Raw genomic sequence first — 20772 nt, 5'->3', positions numbered from 1 at the left:
CTCACTCATTTCCCATTCTGGAATACTAAGAGGTGTTCCAGTATCCTTCTTCATTTGGCAATGTCTGTTATTGTGAATGAACCCATCTCTTTTTCATCCTTTTGTAGAAGAATTGCTTTGCAGAATTTCCAACAAATCTGACCATGAGCTAGGAGAACAGCAAATGAGGACTAATTACAACCTGCAGGACATGTCAGCTACATAAGTGATATTAAATGTGTATATTAAACCCTCACTGCTGTGCATCTGTAACTCAGAGGAAGATGTGGCCCTTGCACTGTTGTCCAACAGCTGAGGCTGCTGACTCTGCTCAGGGTGGACTGGGTTTTGTGCAGAAACACAGAAACCCAGTACAAAGCTGGGTTTGTGCAGAAACACAGTTTGCTCACAGCTGATGTTAAAGGCAAGGGGATCTGCATGCTAAGGGCAAGTACTGTACTTACTGAGGGGCTCTAAAGCACAGGCAGGGTGGTGCCAGGTCACCATCACACGGATCTGGGTTCTTGAGTTTTCTTCAGGCTCTTGTTCCTCTCTTGATTTTGTGTTGATTTGAGTGTTGCTAGGTCAGGACCTCCTCTATCCTGGTTTCCTGTCCCTTGTCCCCTGCTTCCTTTCCCAGTTCATCCTTCAGAGACCCCTGCACAGAGGTCTGATTTATCTTTATCCATTCACAGTTTTGACACATCCACCACAGCGTGGATCTTCATTGCTCACTTCTGCTTTTGACAGTCTCATCAGCTGCTCCTTCTTCCCAGTTTGGGGTGGTTTTTCTTTCTTTTTCCTGTTTCCAAAGGGTCTGAGTCCAGCTGATGTCAGCTTGGGGTTTGATTGCACAGAAGTCACATGCTGCACATTCATTATTGCAAATCCAGTTCCTATTCCCAATTCCTTGTGTGGCAACAATAAAACCAGGTTATTCTGGGAATGCTACAGAAGTGTTGGATAACATCTGAAGAGTGGGATCAACACTTTGACTTGAGATCCTTGAAACTGGATTGTGCAGCAGCTCTGAAAAAAAGTTGAAAGAGATGAACCTGCACCAGGTGAAAGAAAGAACCAAATGATCTAACATGTTTCCCTGAGGGATTAAAATTATTTCACATCGTTGTTCTTGCCGAGTTTGGCAGGAACAAATGTACATAGATTTTCTTTTCCCCCGCTTTTCGCTTGATTTGTCATTACTGGCTGAGGACAAAAGGGAATTAAGCTCATTCAGAAAGTCCAGATCTCCCTGGAGCAAAATTTGCTGCTATGTCTGTTCTCTTGCTATCAAAAGGTTTTAACTCACTAGGTGAAAACAAACCAGAGAACAAGTGGCACTGTATGTTAGAAAAGGAAGAACTTCTGCTGAAACTCTTCATATGTCCTTTTTTACCAAGGAAAAAAAAAAATCCAAACCAAACAGGAAATATGTGAGTTTCCAGAATTTTAATTATCCTCTAATTATACTCCAGACTCGAATGAATGGCATGTAGTCTGTGATCTTGCTGCCTGAGAGACAACATCTGAAGAAGGCTGTTTTCTTAGGACTGAAACTGAGCAAATACTGTTGTGTGCCTGCATAAAATTAAAGAAAAGTTTGCATTATGTCTTCTTGGAAGTGCACACAGCCCAGATTTAGAGCAGGAGGTAAATATTGGTTTAAATGTGTCACTCCACAGAAAAGTTATAAATGTGTGATAAGGACATTCCTGTTAGATCCTGACCCCAGTCAAGGGAATGGGCAAATTCTGCTAACTGGGGGTGGGGGCATGGGGTGTTTTCACCTTACCTGTACTCCCTGATACAATACAGTTCAATTTTATTTAATGCTGATCTCATCCTAGGACTAGCCACACTCAGTAAAACTACAAATTCTGAAGAATGCCGTGGTAGAGGGCACAAGCTAAAAATAAGTAATGTTAGCTGCTTTTCCTGCATATCAACTCCTGTGATTTCATTGGATATTAGCATAAAATTATTCCATATTTGACATGAGGAGACTCTTGTATTACACAGTAAGCTTATTTTTAAACTGTAAACATTTTGGCTTCTCAAATTTCAAGAGAAATATAGATTTCTTTTGTTAAAACAAGATTTAAAGGTAAGTGTAGATTTCACCATTGCCCCTAGGTTTTTGTGTGTATGATTGCAAGCAGATAATTCATGATTGATATGTCTTAGATATCAGATAATTCACATTTTTTTTCTAGTGAATCGATTGGTACAAATCTTTTAAATTTGGCCTGCACACTGCACCAATTGCCCATGTTGGTTTTGCTCATGCTTCTCACACAGTTCAAAAGAAACACTCATTTTACTACCAATTAAAAAAAAATTAAATTCATGTAGTACAGTTTCCATGACTGCCTCAGGAATCCTGCACTGTAGAAAAGGTGTTAAAAGTGTTACTTTTTCATGCATTTACATGAAATGTAAGTGCTTAGGAAGTTGAAGCCCCTAATTTGAAGCAATGTGTGTTGAGTTTGGGATTGTGTGTGTTGCCATGTAAGTTCTCTGCTCCCAGGAATTTTGGTGTGCTTACTGCCTGCAGGGAGGGACACAGATGCTGTCTTATTCCCGTCATGAAAAGATAAGTAATGCAGTCTCTGATGCAAAATTTTAGCAGGATAAAAAGATAATTCAGGCTTTTTTCTCTTCACCTCTGATGCTGTAGACAGTTTATGAGCTACCCTCTCTTTCTGGGGGCATTCTTTGTAGCTGAAGTGTGTGATTTACAGAGGCAGTACTAGAATAGATAAATAAGAAGGCTGATTACCTTTTTTTTTTCATTATTATTTTATAATTCTCTGAAACAGCTTTTTTAAAATGATGAAGCCTTGGAAAAGTGTTTTGTGTCAGCACCATCTGAGAAAGAGCAATAGTTATAGTTAAAACCTAGCACAATAGAGCAGATTCTACCAAAGCAGCCTTCATTTTCCTCTGTCAGTGTGGTTGCTAGAAAGATATTAAATTCTGCCTGTCATAGCAAGAGGGGCTGGGAAAGAAAACCAGGAGCTCCATTTTAGTGACCCACCTTGTTCTTCATCTGCAAATGGGACAAAGAGCTGGGGATAATAGTCAAAGATTTAAAACTGAGTAGAGGAAAACCAATTAGAAGTGAAGAGAGAAATCTGTGGAAGTGATTTACAAGAGGATGCTGAAAGGAATAAGGGATCAGGGGTTGCCTTCTTATAAATATCCCTTTTTAAAAAAATTTTAATATCATATAGCTCTGTTTACATAAATTCAAATTGTTTGCTAGATGAATTGTTCTCATGGGAGAAGTCTTGCTTTCACTTTTCACCCACAAAGTTGTTGTCACGAGGGTTTTTTATAAACCATGCAGGATTTTTCAGGGAAAAGGGATAAAAAAGTGGCAAGCAGCAAAATTTATTGAGTTGATTTATTTGATTAAATAAGTAATAAAATTTTCATAGTTGGGAAAGTATAGATAATATTTCTAATCATAAGATTTACAATATCCCTGATCTTAAACTATATTTTCATTGACATTTTATTTCCATCATAAAAATTCTACTTTATCAACCCCAGAACCAGGCAGGGAGGTCTCCTGAAGCATTTATTTTCTTCTTGTGTTTCTCTGGCTGAATTACTTATATTTATTACTCATGGACCATCCACACTGTTTAATTTCACACCTAAAATTTTGCCCAGAATGCTACAGCACAGACTGTTGAATTCTCAGGTGGTCAAGGTAAATAATAATTACTTTGTGATGACTGCATTGGTATGAGCCCTTTTCAAAACCTGATGTACAAGACAGAGTGTGGCTGTACAGGCTGTGATGGAACCTTGCACAACTTAGCAGGAAGGGGTAAATTGCACCAAAGACATTATTATATATGGGAAGAAGAAGAGGGCACTTAATTGCCCTAAGAGCTGCCAAAAGGAGATGGAATGTCTGGGCTCAGAGCCTGACCTCTGGTGCACACATCAGAGGCATGATGAGGTCTGAATGCAGGAGGTTAAAAGTGAAGTTGCATTGCTTTACAGCAAAGAGATCTGTGTAATATTTAAGTGTTTCAGAGAAGAGGTGTTTGAGGGTTTGAAATGAAACCTAAAGATGGTCACATACTGTTAGGGAACAGTTTGTCAGCATTCCAAGGTACATTTCAGTGTTGTTATATGCTGGGGAGCAGTAGGATTTCCTTCTCACAGAAGTCAGGTGCCTGCAGGCTCTCAGGGGAGCAGGCAGACTTGATACCAAATCAGCAAGTTGTTTTCAAGTTGTGAAAGTCCTGCAGCTGACCTGCTTATTTGCTTATTTCACATTTATTCCTCTGTATCCATCAGATTGTCAGGGCACTCCTTTCTGCAAATCTTCAGGAAAGTTCCAGCTCCAGAACAAACTCTGTCCTTTTCTCCTCTGTAAACATATCAACATAAATAAGTTGTGGCAGCATCTGTAGTGAATATTTCCTTACTCAGAAATCAGGACTGGTGGCTTGAAGGAGAATTTAATTCCAGATCTGCTAATTTCTTCAGCAGTAATTAAATACTGCTGGCAAGTTAAGACAATCTCCAGGGCTGTATCAACAGAGAAGAAGGTGATCACATAAATGTAAAGCATGTTTGAGATATATTAAGTTTAAACTAGTACATTAACCTTTATCCAAGAATTACATTGCTAGCAGAACCCCTTTTAAGAAGTGTAAGAGTGGATTTTACTCTATTTATGGTTCTCAAAAGATTTCAGGCCATTGCCTTGCTGGATTGATTCCTGCAGGTCAAGGCTACCAAAGTGCACAGTTACAGTCATGAAGATCCATCCCCAGGGTCTTCATGAGCCTCCAGCCTTGCAGCCAGGAGAAATTGTAAGAATGTTTCTGCATAACAGGAATCAGGACAGTGATCTAGTATGGAACACTCAATTTTTTTGAGACTTTCAACAACAAATTAAAGAACATTCTTCATGTGAGGATGGTGATGTCATTATTTCCAGTCTTGCATTATCTCAGTAAACTGTTTTCTAATTACTATTTGTTCCATGTCCTCACTCACCAATAATATCTGAGAAGACAGAAATGTAAAACTTTGAATGTCTGTACTTCATCTCAGCTTAAATCATCAACATGTAATAATACATTATAAACCATATTTATTACTTGTCCTGTTTGCAGCTCCAAATATATGCTGAAGAAATATTACAGAGATAAAATATTTAGGAGAGCCAATTGGTTAGATAAATGGGTAACCAAAAAGTCAGTGATGAGGGGAAGAAAGGAAACATCCCCCTTATGGAGAAACTCAACCTAATCTCCCTAAACCATATGATTTCTAGTTTTGAATGCACAGCAGCAGCACAATGCCTGAAAGAATTTGGTGGTGTATCTGACATGCAGGCAGCCCTGGAAAGAGCTCCCAGATAAGCAGGCTGAAAAAGGAACACAAAAATGTTTGTTAGAGATGGTGGAATGAGAGGAGAGGTAGGGCAAGATCCCTCACAACAGACCAGACTAAAGCAAGGCACAGTGGAGGGTCACTGGGGAACAGCATTTCAGTAAGAGGAACTTAGATCAAGCAACCTGATAGGCCTGCTCCATCAGTAATTTGTGTTTTGGTGATTTACCTTCTTGTCAGACTGTTGTCCCTTACTTCAGCAATTCAATTCTTACCAATTTGCTCTCAAACAAAATCAAAGCATTAACTTAAGCTCCCAGGGCATGTAGATCTGATGAGAATGATAATGCATTTAAGAGAAAATTACCCCCAGCTGCTCAGCATTCCTCTGTCCAAGTATTTTAACCAGCCTGGAGAGGTTCCACAGAAAACCAGTGTCAACACAAACATGACATTCTGTGATACAATTTTAAATAGATAAATTTCAGCTACTGAGTCTAAAAATGAGCCATTTCCATTATCCTGATAAAAATAAATTGCTACAGCTATAGCAAAACCAGCAAATCAAATGAGCAAATAATCTTCAGGAAAGCCACAAGTGATCCTTGGTGAAGTATTTATGAATGATTTTGACTGAGGAGAGCAATATTTTTCAAGTTTTGAAGAAATGTAAAGGCATTATTCAAGAGCAAAGAGAGTATTTCAGGGTAAGCACACGTCAGGAGAATGGTGAGGCTGTACTGATGTGACAGGCCTGGACAACAAAAGTGAGATTTTGCTGCCAATTTTTAGACAAAGAAAAATAAGCAACTGACACTGAGTCAACCAACAATTTTTCTTTATTCTGTGCATAGATTTTTATTATCAGTGATGAGCCACATGATGGCAGGAATCCAATATGGCATTTGAAACCCTAAGCAAGTTTGTGGACAGAGTAATTAAGTACAAGAATACTTTTCATGTTTTTTCCTTTATTCCAGGTATTGCATATGGGAATAAATTTTAAAAAGGAAGGAATTCCATGATAGGAAAGAATATTGCTGTATTCCTTTCCAAACCTGCCCTGTGCTTCACTCTTAATAAACATTAAAAAGACATGCTTTTTTATTCCATGCAGTTATATTTAACCCACAGTAATGCTTACATTGTGGCTGCTCTTTCTGCCAGTTCTGTTTGTTGAATATACTAACAAGATTTATTAGCAACTTTCTATGTGAATCCCTGCATAAATGTTCAAGTGTAAGTACAGAGGCTGCTTAGAGACTCGTTGTGAACTTAATGAAAACTCTGAGTTACTCATATGTTTCTATTTTGTGTGACCAGCTCATCCATGTGTTGTCTGATATGTTTCTAGTTTTGCAGTTTGAAATGTATTTATTTTAATATGTGCTTGTTGTATTTAAGCCAAGAGTCACTCATTCAGATTTCCTTTCTAAATGGAAAAAAAAAATTATCATGGACATTCTGATAGCAAAAATTAGCATGGATTTGTTCCAATGTTATCACAGTTTGTGATGTGGTACCTACAAGCCACATGTTACATATAAAAGTGCAAGTTCATATCATCAGGTCAGCTTTTAGAGCCTCCCCCCTTTTGGATTTCACAGTGGAATAAAATAGTAACCTCTGCAAGTCCTGCCTAAAGGCAGTGTGCTCAAACAACAGGTGTGCAGGTAATTGTTTTCTCATCATGGTGCATATTTCACACTCTGTAACTCTCAAATGGAATACCAAAAGAATGTAAAAAATTAATTCAAAGATTTAAAGGGCTCTGTCTTGTGGTAAAGTGGGAATCTATTGAAATTCTAAAGCACTACAGAATTTCTACTACTACCTTTATTATTACAGATCTATGATTTTCGTTTTATTGTGCTAATGGAGCTAAGTATGTAGTTCATTTTTATTTTCTTAAAACTTTGAGATTTAAAGAAAGGATAACTGTGCAAAAGCATTTATGAAACAAATAATAGATAAAGGATGAATTTCATCTGTTATTACACTCAATCCATATAAAACCTCATTTATATTTTACTTTATTACTGTGGTTTTGTTACTGTTATTTAAGTGCAGTGGCACTTTGAAGATGGGAAACAATATAGAAACATGGCTCTTTTTACAGAGAAGTAGGTGTGCCAATAAGTGATCTGCTTCATAACATTTCAACTGTTCAGATTATATCAGGCCAGTGTGAATTGCTAGTAATGTAAACTTACACATTCCATCAAATGAAACAAACTGACATTATGCTAAGTGGGTTGAAGCACATAAGGTTACTCAATAGGTATTTTCTGCTGCCATCTGTTATGGAAAAAATAATTTTCCTTTGATATACTTTATATTTTTTGTATACTCTTACAGATACTGCACATAGAAGAAAGAGTTGATAATTAGAATAAAATGTTACTCATAATGAATCATAAAACACCTAAGGAACCAACCCTTTATTTTAGTATTGAATTTCACTAATGCTCTCCTTTGTTTCCCAAATGACCTATCTTCTTTGATGATAGTTTGGATACTGGTAAGATTCAAATTCTCATCCAAAGGCCGTGGCACTATTGACTAAATCTCTGTTGATTCGCTGAGAATGTGAAATACTGTATTGCAAGATAAAATCAGCACGAGGTGCTCAGTGAAACTGAAGAGTCCATTAGTGCCTTAACTCTTAAATTACCATCTGTAATCTCTCTTGATAAGGGTGAGCTGAAAGGAAAATTACCTTTGTCATTAAATCTTTAACAATGTGATATTGACAGCCTGGAGTTTTTCTGTATTTTTAGCATCTTTAGACTGCATCCCTGCTCCTTTCATTCTCTAGATGTGGGCAGGCTGTGTTCCATTAGTCACCGAGCAATGTCTGGGTGCAGGAAGGGGCAGTGATTTGTCTGTGTCCTGTGTGCATCACAAGGGCATCTTCCACATTATGAATTAAACTCCATCTTACTGCATTAGAAGTGTGGAAAACAGACTGCCAAAGTAATGGCATCATGAATTAATAGCAGTGCTTTAAAAAAATCTCAAATATACTCCCACTCTTCAGCTCATCTTTCTGGTATACAATTTCAGAAATGAGCTACTTAATTTTGTAGTGTTTTGGTCCTAAATTTTTATATTCAGTTATATTTTAAAAGCAGAAATGCTCAATCATTTTTTTAAGTTTTTGTTGTTTACTATTAACTGTTTTTCTCTGAATAAGCCTTGTGTACTTTTCCTGTACAGTAGATGCAGGAACAGACACAGATCTAGGCACAATTAATATGAATTATAGATGCTGCAAGTGTGAGCATGAATCAGAGATTGGCATTGTGTTTTAGAGGCTCACTTAGATTTATTTGACTAAATGATCCCTAGGAGATCTTGACAATAATTAGAAATATGGGTGTACTCTGCCCTGTCACCTGGTACTTGTTCCTGGGGGAATAACAAATGGATTTAACCTTTCATTTAGGTCTTCGGGTCCTTCATTCACATGGGACCAGACTTTCAAGAGCTCAGGGATTGTGCTGAGCTCTTCTAAAAATCTAGCTACTCCCAAAATGGGGCTGATCCCTTTAGAAATTCCTCTATAATACCTCCTTAAGCCCTGCTTTTATCCACAATGAGAAAACAATCAATACATAAGGGCACATGTTCCTAGTCAGGAGCTGGCTGGCAGAGACAGCTGCTGAGAGGGTTTGCAGCTCTGAACCACCTGAGCCAGAGGTAAAACTCCCAACCTGGGCCAGGAGAGGGGATTTTCCCATGCCATCCCATGCCAGGCCTAGCCCTAGCCCTGCCACGGCCAGTTGAGGTCCCAAATAATGCTTGGAGGGTATGGAACCTTTCCTGCCAGGAGCTGTGACTGGCATTTTCCATCTCCTGGTGTTCCTGCTGGCTGGGGCAGCAGGAGGGAGGTGCAGATGAGCATGGGCAGTGCAGGGCTGTGTCCTCAGGCCACCCATGCACAGTCCTTGCTGGTACCAGCACCAGCTCTCCCTCCTCACCTGGCCTTCAGCCTTACTTGGCCTGCATGGCCAGCCTGGTGGTGAGGTCATGCCAAGGTTTCTCATCCCTCCAGAGTGGGTTGGTGGAATTCCAGAAGGGTACAGCCAAGGTTTGAGCTGCTTGTTGAGATCATCAGGCCTCCAGAGTTGTGCTAGGTCCTACACAAGCCCTGAGATTTTGCTGTTATCAGGATAAACCTTGAAGAACTTGAAGTGCCATCTGGAGGTCCTGTGGTCAGATTTGGGACTTCCAAGAATGAAATACTGTCACAGACATGTTTTATGAAAAATCCTTTCTTTAAGATTTTTCTTCCTGAGAAGCTGAGAGGCCTCAGGAACAAAATGTAACCAATGGTTATCTGCTGCTGTGGAATGCAACAGGTGCATCTGGGATTGGGCTCATGTGGTTGTTTCTGATTAATCACCAATCACAGGGAGCTGGCTCGGACAGATAGTCTGAGCCACAAACCTTTGTTATCATTCTTTCTTTTTCTATTCTTAGCCAGCCTTCTGATGAAATTCTTTCTTCTATTCTTTTAGTATAGTTTTAATATAATATATATCATAAAATAATAAATCAAGCCTTCTGAAACATGGAGTCAGATCCTCATCTCTTCCCTCATCCTTGGACCCCTGTGAACATGGTCACAAAATCCCACTGGAAATGCACATTTATGACCATCTAGAAACTTTATTTCTGAAGAGCAGTAGAAGTTTGGGAAGCCTATGGGGTAATTCCTGTCCTGGCAGAAATTCTTTTCATTTCAATAGGAGAAGTGAAGCCAATCATTCCTACTAGCTGGGAATCTACCCACTTATTCTTTCTAAATCATACTTTTAACTAAGTGCTTTGAGGAAAAGGAATAGAATCAAGTACCTTGTATCCAGGTATTCAAGAAAAAAGTCTCTTCTTATTAGAAATTATTCTGTCAGAGACAAAAACAATGCATTAGAGTTGGAGAAAAAATATGTATGTAAAAGGCTTAAACTAACAATAAAAGTAGTTCTTGTAACTCTCCTCCTACTTTTAAACTCCTTTCAATCCACATGACATTTCAGCAGTATTACACACACCAAAAAAAAAAAAAAAGAAAAAAAAAGGAGGGTGGAGGAATGAAATAACTTTTTAATGCATAATACTGAGGCAAGGAAAATATGGCTTGTTCAACATTAACCTTAACAAATTTGTGCTCTTGTCATTTAAATGAATGAACCTTTCCAGTGCCTAGATTGCTGGACCTTGGAAAACAGCAGTGAGGAAGGATTGTAAAAACAATGCCCATCTCTTTTAAGTTTTTTCTTTTTTTTTGAGTAAATGAATGATTTCAGTGAAATCCAAATAAGGATGAATCTGCTCACTTGAATCCCCCATTCACAGCCAATGAACTTCCCTGTGAGACAGAGCTTGCCCTCCTGGCTTGCCAGGTATTGATCTAAAGCATCTTCCTGAGCCTTCTCTCTCTCCTTTTCCTCCTACAGGCAAAAGGTTAGTGTTAGATAATAGTATTAATTTTCCAGACATCTGCACATGTTTTAATAGCCTTTAGAAGGTTTGAAATGGTTTCTGTTTGACCACCACAGGGCTAAAATGCCATTAAGACTTAGATTGTAGCAATACATAACAATCATAGCCCTGTAGTTCAACCTGGCAATAAAAAAGCTAATTTATTTTATCGGAGATTTAAATTAATGTGATGAACTCCTCTCTCAACAGGAGCTGTAACACCATTTTCACTAAAAATACCATGTCCCTGTATATTTTCAAAACCAGATGAAACACTTGTGACAAACCTTGTGTATGTATTGTGTGTGCTATTTTGGAGTGTTTGCACGTGTGTTTGTGTGTCGATATAAAACTCCTACTGTTCCTGAGACCATTTCTTTTTTTCTGTCATATCTTCATTCTGAGCCTCTTTTCTTCTTCTGTCATCTGGCTCGTAGGCTCAGCAAGAAGAAAGTGATTAATAAGGCAGTCTCCAGTGTTAGCATTGGGGTTTGTTTAACACCTTGAGAACTGGAACTTCCTTGTGGACAAAAATTATTGCTGCTCAGGTAAATTCAGTTGAAAATAGTGTTTAAAACAGACCTATGCATTTAACTAGGACATTTTTGAAAATCTTTGAAAGAAAAAGACTTCAGACAGTTATCATTTCCAGCTTTATGCCAGAGGAAAGCTTCAGCTTATCCCATTATGGAGTGATAAAGCAGCATCTGATGGCAGCAGCTTCTGTGATAAAATGATCATGGCAGCACTGAGAACGAATCTAATAAGGGAATTGATCTGTAGATTCCAATTCTGGTGGAGCCAACATTGATCAACATAAATGTCAATAAGAAGATCTCACTGAGGTCTGCCTAATTCCTTTAGATTATTTTGGGGCATAGTCAGAAACTGAATGTGAAAATGGATTTTAAACTGTAGAAATTACAAAGGCAACGACCAATGTTATGTTGTGCCAGGAATATCACTGCCTGTCATTGTATGAAATGGTGAAATTAGTATCTTTTAATCATATAAGGATTGATAATGCAATAACTGTTGCAGAACTAGGACTTTTCTCCTGTGTTTTTATATTAAAGCATTTCTTAAATACAATGAAATAATAAAAAACCAGCCCACCTTTTTACTGAAGCATAGATAGCATGTGTAGGACATGCCAGAAAAGATTAATGGTACAGTTCTCCACTGTTGCAGGAATTCAGTATAAAGTTGTTTCTGAGTATAAAGTATAAATTCAGTATAAAATTGTTCTTTCTGGCAACACTGAAGTGTTAAAAACAAAATGGTTTTGTTTGTGGACAGTGTAACAACAGCAGGTGTCAGGATGTGCAGAATGTGCCCTTCACTCTTTGATGTTGCCATAATTCACAGCACCCACATGATGCTGGCCCTCATTTAGCACAGTGGAATTGACATACTGAGTAGTGCTAGATCAATGGGAAGACATTTAGAAAAATAAGAGACAAAATACAAATATGTACTTAATAAAAGGCTCCTCTCCTGCACATCACTATTCTCACAGCACGGCTGTTTCACCATACTCCAAGGAGTCTTCCATTTGCAAGCTTGTTGAAAACATTTTTTCATTAATTATTCACGTTCTGAGTAGCTGATTACTGGGTCATTGATATAAACTGTTGACTTTACAGTAATTACAAACCACAGGGAACTTTATACATGCATTTTCCTAAGAAATTAAATTAGCTCATTTTCATATTACTGCAATATTTACAGACTCCTACCATAGTGCTGTTGAAATGAGAAAAACACTTTGGAATCTCAGAGCTTGAAAACACTGGTACACATATAAAATGAAAAATGGGATCAGACGGGATTACTTTGTGTCTTTCAATGTAACTTTTATTTAAAGCAGTTTATAAAAATTAATAAAACTAAGGATTTGGAACAGGAGTAATTTTAGCCTTACATTAATGTTGTCAACTCTCTGAAGAATACAGAGAGATTATGCTATTGGTGTTTGTACATCAAATGCCTGCTTAATACCTCCCAATTCATACCCTAGAATATAAGTTTCCAGCCTTTGGAGTTACTTTGGGTCTAATTCACTGAGTTTTGCCATCTCTGGATCTCTCAATAGTAATAGAGAGCTGCAAACTTGGAAACTCTGCAAAAAAATCAAACTTTGTTTTACTTTCTGTGCTGGAATTACCTTGTTAGCAGGATTTTCTGATGTTGTTTTAGCACCCTAATCTTCCATACAACTGTTTCTAGTATCATATCCTTGTACTTTGTCTTGGATGTTGCCTTAGTCTCAGTAAACTCACCCAGAGGATTTGCCACCAAACTGAGAAACCTCTGTTAATTCTGGAGTTGGATTTAAACTCTTGCATCTTCTGTAAAGGCTTTTCAGAAAAGTGTGCCTAGTAGGAGGGAAAAACAACAAAAACAAATGGAAAACGCCAAATTAGAACTTCCGTGGAAGTATTTTTATTAGATTAATGGAAAATTTAGATCCACTCTCTTGAAATTTAAGGGCTAGCTGAAAACTTCCTTTTTTTTTCAATTTTGTACTAAGAACTCATTTAGCTTACTGAAATGCATTTTAAAGTTAATCCTTTAATATTCACTTATGTACAACACATCCTCCTATCACCACTGAGCAGTACTGCACTTTTGTGATTGTGTCCTGTATTTCAAAGAGCCCATGGTAGGATCAGTAAAAGTCTCCAACTTTAAGAGCTATCCTGGGTCTCACCTACTATGTGTTAACCCTTTCTTCCCACCAAAAATACCCTGTAGCAGCACTGTATAATAAGCCTGTAGCAGCAGAGAAATAGAAAAGCTGGCTGCATGTGGTGCATTGCCTTTACAGGCAGAAGTTGGATGTTCCTGCCTGTGCAGAGCTTTATTTATAGCTTTTAGAGATCTAAGTGATGAACATCTAATTACTTTGTATTAGGGAGGAGCATTTTAAACATTCAAAGAGTGTTGGTTTTTCACTCCAGTTTTAGCCTCAGTCCTGTAAATGGTTAAACATGGCCCAACATTAAGAGAAAGAATAATTTTCATAGAATTGTGGACTGGTTTGTGTTGGAAGTGACCTGAAAGCTCATCTCTTTCCAACCTCCCTGCCAATGGATAAGGATACCATTCACTGGACCTGGATTTCATTTACTAAACAGTGTTAGCCATGAAGTTCTGCTTATAGGAAGTGAATAGTAGGAAATAATTCGGAATTTTCTATTAAATAGATAACTTCCACAGCTGAAAATAATTATTATACTTTTGGTTTTGTGATACCAATTATATACAATAAGACATCAGGCATTTCTGTGTGTACACACTGTGTAGTTGCAAGTATATTTCCTATGTTGATGATTATTAGAATTTAAAAATTGGAAGCACCTTCTTGCAGCTTTCACTTTTGCTTCATAGTTGGCTGGTTTTTGTTGACAACCACATGTTCTACTCTCTTTAGAAGGCAAAGTTTCCATATTTCAAAATAATATATATTCCCAAATCTTATTTGTCTAAAGGCAAAGTTTATTTCTACTTTTGGAGGTTTTATTATTTTTTCCTTAACTATACTTTATTTTCTCCTTAATTCCAAAATATTTAGTGGATGAGAAGGTCACACTTTGAACAGTGCATGTTCTACTCTAAGTAACTTTTGGTGGGATAGGTGAAGGATGTTCTCATCTCCAGCTGAACCTCCCCTGTGAAATGTGTCTAAGGACTACAAAAATCAATTTTTTTAAAAATAAAAGATTATGCTTCTACATAAACTAATAATATGTAAATGTTTTGCCTAATAATATTTTTTCCTTCTGTGGCCTACTGCCTTTATGGTGCAATGGAAATGAGAAGGTTTTCCCTGCCAGCCCAATTTCAGTGGCTGGGCTACAGAGGGAAGCAGGGCAGGATGTGCCTGTTCAGGTTTGTGATGCCCTGAAAAACAGCAAAGACAGGAGAGGGCCACACACACCAAACAAACATTTACAGCTCTGGCATGGAGCAGCAGGATGAAAATGTCTCTTTGGTATCTAGAGAGAGAATTTTGTGAATGATAGACTTTGGCTCATGTGAGAAAAGCAAAGCCAATTGATTTAATAGCAATTAACTCATCCAATATTGGAGAGCTGTGTACTCTTTGGCATAATTCATTGAAAATTGTTCTGGCAATGCTGCAGGCCATTAGATGTTGAAAAAGGAGATGGGAACTGATAGATATTCTGCAGAGATGGAGTCAGGAGGCACAATGGTTAGGGGAGTCACTGTAATATTGCCTTGTGCCAGCAGGTAGTAGCTTTCTTTTATCTTCCTAGAAAGTCTTAATAAGAATGCTGCTGGGGGAGGGGAACTGGCTTGCTGGTTGATGGATTGGTTACCTGCCTGCCAGATAATTGTATTTCCTATTGCGCTTGATAGAATAGGTTTCCACCTAAATTATCAATTACTTTGTTTTTATTTTTCATGTGGGTTACAGGAGTTAATCGTGGCATGGAACCACAAAGGGCACTGTCTTTTCTGCATCAGTCTCACAGGTGAAGGAGGAGCTTTGCTGCTGTTGGTCACAGGCACCTGCAGAGAAGTCCCCTCTGTTCTGCCCTGGCCTCTCAGCACCCCCTTTCTGGGGAGATGTGGGTCCAGTCAAGCTAAGATGTTAACAAAGTTTCCAGTCCACACCTGCCCTGTAGTGATTCAGTATGCAGTATTACTGTATTCAGTACAGGGTAATTTCCAAGGAAGTTGGCCCATTCCATGCTGTATTCAGTTCCATGTGGATTTTCAGGTCTGCAGCCCAGTGATCCTGATGCTTTTCTGTTTCCAGAGGGGTGCAGGCACTCCCCAGCACCTCTAGTATTGCTCATTTTCCCTTTATCATTATATAGGGCACCAACAAGTGGGCAGATAGCTTGGATTGATGGTTGTAACTCCTCCGTTTCATAGTTAAATATTCACTTAAACAGATGTGATCTCTTCCATGGAAGCCATTCTGGGCAGTGTCCTGCCTTTGGTTGCATTGTGTCATGATAGCATCAACAGTGATTTTAATACTGTACAATTTTCAAGGCAGCAGTAACTCCTTGGTCTAGTTTTGTGACTGCCATCTGAAAATACCCATAAAGGACACAGTACAGTTTGTGTATCTGAGAAGAAATCAGAATCAAGATACATAGCACAATCTGTTACTTGATTTTAAATGCATCATTAATGAGTTTTTTTAACAAATGCTAGAGTTGTCCCCATTCTTTAATTAGACAATGGAGAAGGAAAAAGAAAAATAAATGAAAAAAACCACATTTTTTCTTATGCTTTTCTTTTGTGATTGGTTGACTTGCTTCAGTGCTGTGTGATTATATTTAATTAATGACCTCAAACTTTATTATGCTGTTAATGCTAGTCATTGTTCTGGCCACCTCTGTTAGTTTATTTGCATATGTGTGGGGAGGAATATTCCCAATGTGATGATCTCATTTGATACAGAAATATAATCACATTATACATCTTGAGAACACGCTTTCCTTCTTTGTTAATCATTTTAGTCTGCTGATTTGCCTTTGGTACTGCAGTTTTAGAGAGTCACTGAGTTTAACAGTGGCAAAGGTAATTCAAACACAAGCATGACTTCTGTGCAGGGTTACACTGAGCCACTGGGGAGGGATCCCACAACCCTGAGCTGTTTCCAGCTGGGCTCTCATTGATCACTGATCAAAAATTGTTTCTGATTTCTGCCTGTTCTGACTGATCTCTGCTCCTATGTCTGACACAGATTCTATATTCTGTAAGTAACACTAAATTTCATTGGATGACGTTGTAGGGGAATGTTTTGTTTCCCTTATTGAAATGTTTATATGTTCCCATTTAAGTAATAAAATGGGAAGACAGTATTACAATTGTAAAATTCCTTTAGCACTATTTCTAGGATCCTCTTTTTTCTGGGAAAATACATTTTCACCTATAAATATTCATCCATCTCAGCTGTCCCCAGTCATCATCTCCAAAGCAGAGATCTGACTATTGTAACTTCCACTAAAATATCTCAGGTGACTGGTTTCCCTGGAGAAAATAATTAATTTGTCTGCAAACCACTTGTTCATAGCACTAGTGACTCTTGGTTCTGAAAACAGTGGGATTCTCTGGTGGCTCAGTGATGCACTTGGAATTATTGTCAAGAGGAACAAATGTACAAAGTCAGTGAATCTGTGACTTTGGGCAGGCATTTTACCTGGAGTTTAAATCTCTAACAACTACCTGACAGTAATAGTAGTGGTAGAACTTTGAAAGATGCACGCTGAATTAGCAGACATCACTCATTTTAAAAACACATAGCCTGGATGTAGTTAATATTTATAATGAAAAGTATCTTGGGTACTGAGGGCTTGCAGCATTTCATTTAATCTATTCAACAATGTATTAGATAATACATATTTATACAGAATATTGATCATTGAAAATATTTTCCATAATCTCTCTGCAACAGACAGTACCTCCTTAATAAACCTGGATGAATAAGTTACTCTAGAGAAATGACTCCCAAATTCATAATTAGAAGTTTTTAAAAAAATTTCCTAGATTGTCTGGAACAGAAGCCTGAAGCAGAGCATGCAGATAAGAGAGGCTGTAGGAATGGCTGTCTGCTTTGTTTTCTGGCAGATTAATTTCTGCAGTGGGTACCCAGAGAGCAGGCTGGGGAGCAGCTGGGTGTAAGATACTGTGTGACTTGCATTTCAGGGCTCTGCAGAGAGCTGCTGCTACACTGTGTGGAGGCTCTTCTGCCTTCAGATTCTTTTTCCCTCTGTGGCCAGTCTTTTTGGATGGACAGGGTGATGGGGCACTCACAGAGGCTCCACAAAACTCCGTGGTTTGCATCCCTCACAGAGTCCTCTGGCAAAGCACCTGCCAGGGTCTGCACCATTGGTTCCTCCAGGCTGAGGAGGGTAGATGTGGTCTCTTAGGTTGCAAACCTGGAAAATTAATGGGAAAGTGAAAAGATCCAAGGTCCTTATTTCTTGGGTTTTATTTTTTTAGTCCATTTGCATTGATTTCAATGGACCCTGAGTCAGATCCCTGCTGCCTGTTACATGGTGTGCTGGCCCAGGACTAACAAGACTGCAGATATTTTTTCTTTTGAAGTCATTGACTGAGGCATTCACATAAATCATGGATTTTATTGAAACTGCAATTAAACCAAACAAGGTTTAATGTAGACTGAAAGCCCTAGAATTAGTGTACAGGTATACATGGAGGGAAAGGCACAAACTTAGCCACCCTGCCAAGCAAAACTGAGAAAAACTGTGTATATAATCCAACAGCATGTGAATATTAATGCACAAAATCCTCTGAGTCCCCAGTTCCCTGATGCAATTATTTTCTATTCACATTAATTGTTCCTAACAGATGACATTAATGACTTTGAGTTAAAATGTGTGCAGAGGAGGCCTTCAGCAGATCAATGCTGGTTAAAAATAGGGTCACTTTTGCAATCATTCACACAAGGTGTAACAGCTTGTAAATAAAACAACATTAACATGTTGATTGATTTATAAATGTTAATTTTTTAGTTCATTTTTATGCTTTTTTCCTGAAACCTGTCAAACTCTGTGGATAATGGTGGGGCTCATGCTCATTTGTTATTGTTGTGTGTGAAGTAATGATAAGTTGCAAAGCAGTGACTAGAAGAAAAAGTAGAGTTTGTTTTGGATGAAGGATGATCTGTCCTCCAGTCAGGAAATCATGGACAAAGTAAGCACAAAGAGCAACATTTCAAATTAGAACAAATCCTCTTTTACCTCAGGCTCTTCATTTCCCTTGAAATTTAACAGCAGAGTTTGGAATTTTAAAAATGCTGATCTGCTGAATGTCTGACAAATGCTTATGCTTTGCTCCTTCCCTTCTGCCCCCCCAGAAACTCCACTCACGCATCTTGGACCTCTCCTCTGGGGATTTGCTTTCAGAAGTGGAACGGAGCCGAGGCCTGGTGCAGGCTCCAAGTGCTGATGCTCAGATGCTCGTGAGTGTTTGTGCTGCCCTTGCTCCCCTCATCTGGAACCTCCTTTTCTCCTCTGAAGTCTGGTGTCAGGGAAGAGCCATAAAGCTGATCTCTGGATTGAAACACGGTTGAGGCAGATAACAATGCTTTTACTTCCTTCTGTTCTCTGAAATTCAATATTGTGTCCTCGGTTGATATAGTGAGCAGATAGTGTCACTGTGTGCAAAAAAAGAGTAAATCTTAGCAATGTCCCCCATACACCTTTTTGGGTATTGATTACATCTCAGAAGCTCTGAGAAATGGTCAAGGAGCTTTTTATTAAAGCCCGTGCCCCGTATTATTCATCCCACTTTTATGATATATTATGTATGAACTTTTAAAAATTCATGGGCTCCGCATTTTTTTCTTTTCAGACAGAGTGAGCTTTGTGCTTATTTGGCAAAACGTTCACCAGCGTGGCTTTCATGTTTCATTGTCAAAGAGAAAAGTAGCTTAAAAAACAAAAATCACATACAGGGAAACAAAGAGTACAAGAACAGAGCATTGAACCTGCTTGTGCCTTTGATCTTGAAGTATAGTAGTGTCAACAAAAATGTAATCTCCCTTGTAATACCTACTTTAATGAGAAGGCATTGTTTCGAAGGTTCACAAAAATGCTAACAACATTTTGCATCATATTTAATTAAGCCTTCAGGTTAAGTTGCTCTAATATAGTTTTGTGTCTTTAATGGTCTGATTATTTCAATTTTCTTTGATTTCTAGTGAAAATTACATTTTTAAACCGTAATACTACATTCAAGCCTTTTTACTCTAATTTCATTAAAGGTAATGACTAAAAAGTCATGATTACAAAAATTAAAATTTCACCATGTCAGTTAATAGACCCATATGCAAGTTAAATGTATTTAATTAATGCGTCATAAACATGCTATTCAAAGTACTTTCTTGAATAATTTAGAGAATAAAGGCAAATTGAAGGGGAAAGCTCCACTCTCTTAAGTGATCTGAATATGCTATCTAGAAATTGAGTGGCTACCCTACTTCATAATCTGGAGTGACATGATATTTTTTGCACATTTTCTCCTCTCTTAAAGATGATTGCAGTAATATACTGTTCTTTTGCTTTGCTTGGATAGCTCCATTTTTTCCCATTGCTGAAACAGTAGGACCAAATGCCTTTCTCCTCTTTTAGGTGCAAAGGAAACAAAGTGAGAGGTTGGAGAGGCTCTCAGACTAGCTGAAGATGACAGGAAGGCAATACTTGTCACTGTGCTGTGATCTCTTTCCTCCTGCAGGAGAGGATTTGCAGGCATCCTTCCCCTGAATGCTGTGATGGCTGGGACACAGCCTAGTGTAAAGGGCAGAATTCCACATGATGTGTTTTCCTAATGCCAAAATGCAGAGGAATAGCCAGAACAAGCAGCTGCTGCCCTTGGCCTCTGTGCAATCACCCTCCCCAGGAGTGACACTGCCACAGCTGAGGAGGCTGATGGCAGGGGGTCTCCCAGGGGAATCACAATGTCAGAAATAAAGACTCATCTGTCTCAACAAAACAACAAAATCCGCTTCAGAGCCAAAAACACAGGCATCAGCCTGCCTGTGATGCTGAAAGAGGTATTCTTCCCAGAGCCACTGGATTTAAAGGCTGCTCCTCCTGCATCCATTTGACTTCCTAGGAGAACATGTACCAATAATTCCCAGAGGTGAAATGTGCTCTTGGTGCCTCTAAATGATTTTCCCATTCCTAGGTTTTGCCTGTGATGAAGAATAATGATTTGCCCTGTAGTTACGTTTGTCAAAACCTGAACATTATGAAGTCAGCTGAGCCATGAACAGCTGTACTGATGAACTCCTCAGCAGTAAAAATCCTGCTCTCTCCCATTCAGCTGAAAAAAGGTTCAAACCCAGTAGTAATAAATGGGAGGAGCATGGGGGAATAAATGGAAGAAATTAGCAGAAGGCCAGCAAACATGTCAGTGCCTGAGAAGTGC

At 38.5% G+C, this 20772-nt stretch overlaps 1 protein-coding gene across 1 annotated transcript in view; it reads left to right on the top strand.

The window, feature by feature from the left end:
* NCKAP5 (NCK associated protein 5) overlaps positions 1 to 20772 on the top strand; it is a 334186-nt gene that overhangs the window by 252759 nt on the left and 60655 nt on the right. The window contains exon 10 of the mRNA XM_066553937.1: positions 18698 to 18802. Coding sequence (XP_066410034.1) covers positions 18698 to 18802 — 105 coding nt within the window. The remainder of the gene's footprint in view (positions 1 to 18697; positions 18803 to 20772) is intronic.

The sequence above is a fragment of the Molothrus aeneus genome, chromosome 7 (genome assembly GCF_037042795.1).
Source record: "Molothrus aeneus isolate 106 chromosome 7, BPBGC_Maene_1.0, whole genome shotgun sequence".
Taxonomy (NCBI): Eukaryota; Metazoa; Chordata; class Aves; order Passeriformes; family Icteridae; genus Molothrus; species Molothrus aeneus.
The sequence above is the reverse complement of the archived record's forward strand: the minus strand, read 5'-3'. Positions and strand labels throughout refer to the sequence as shown.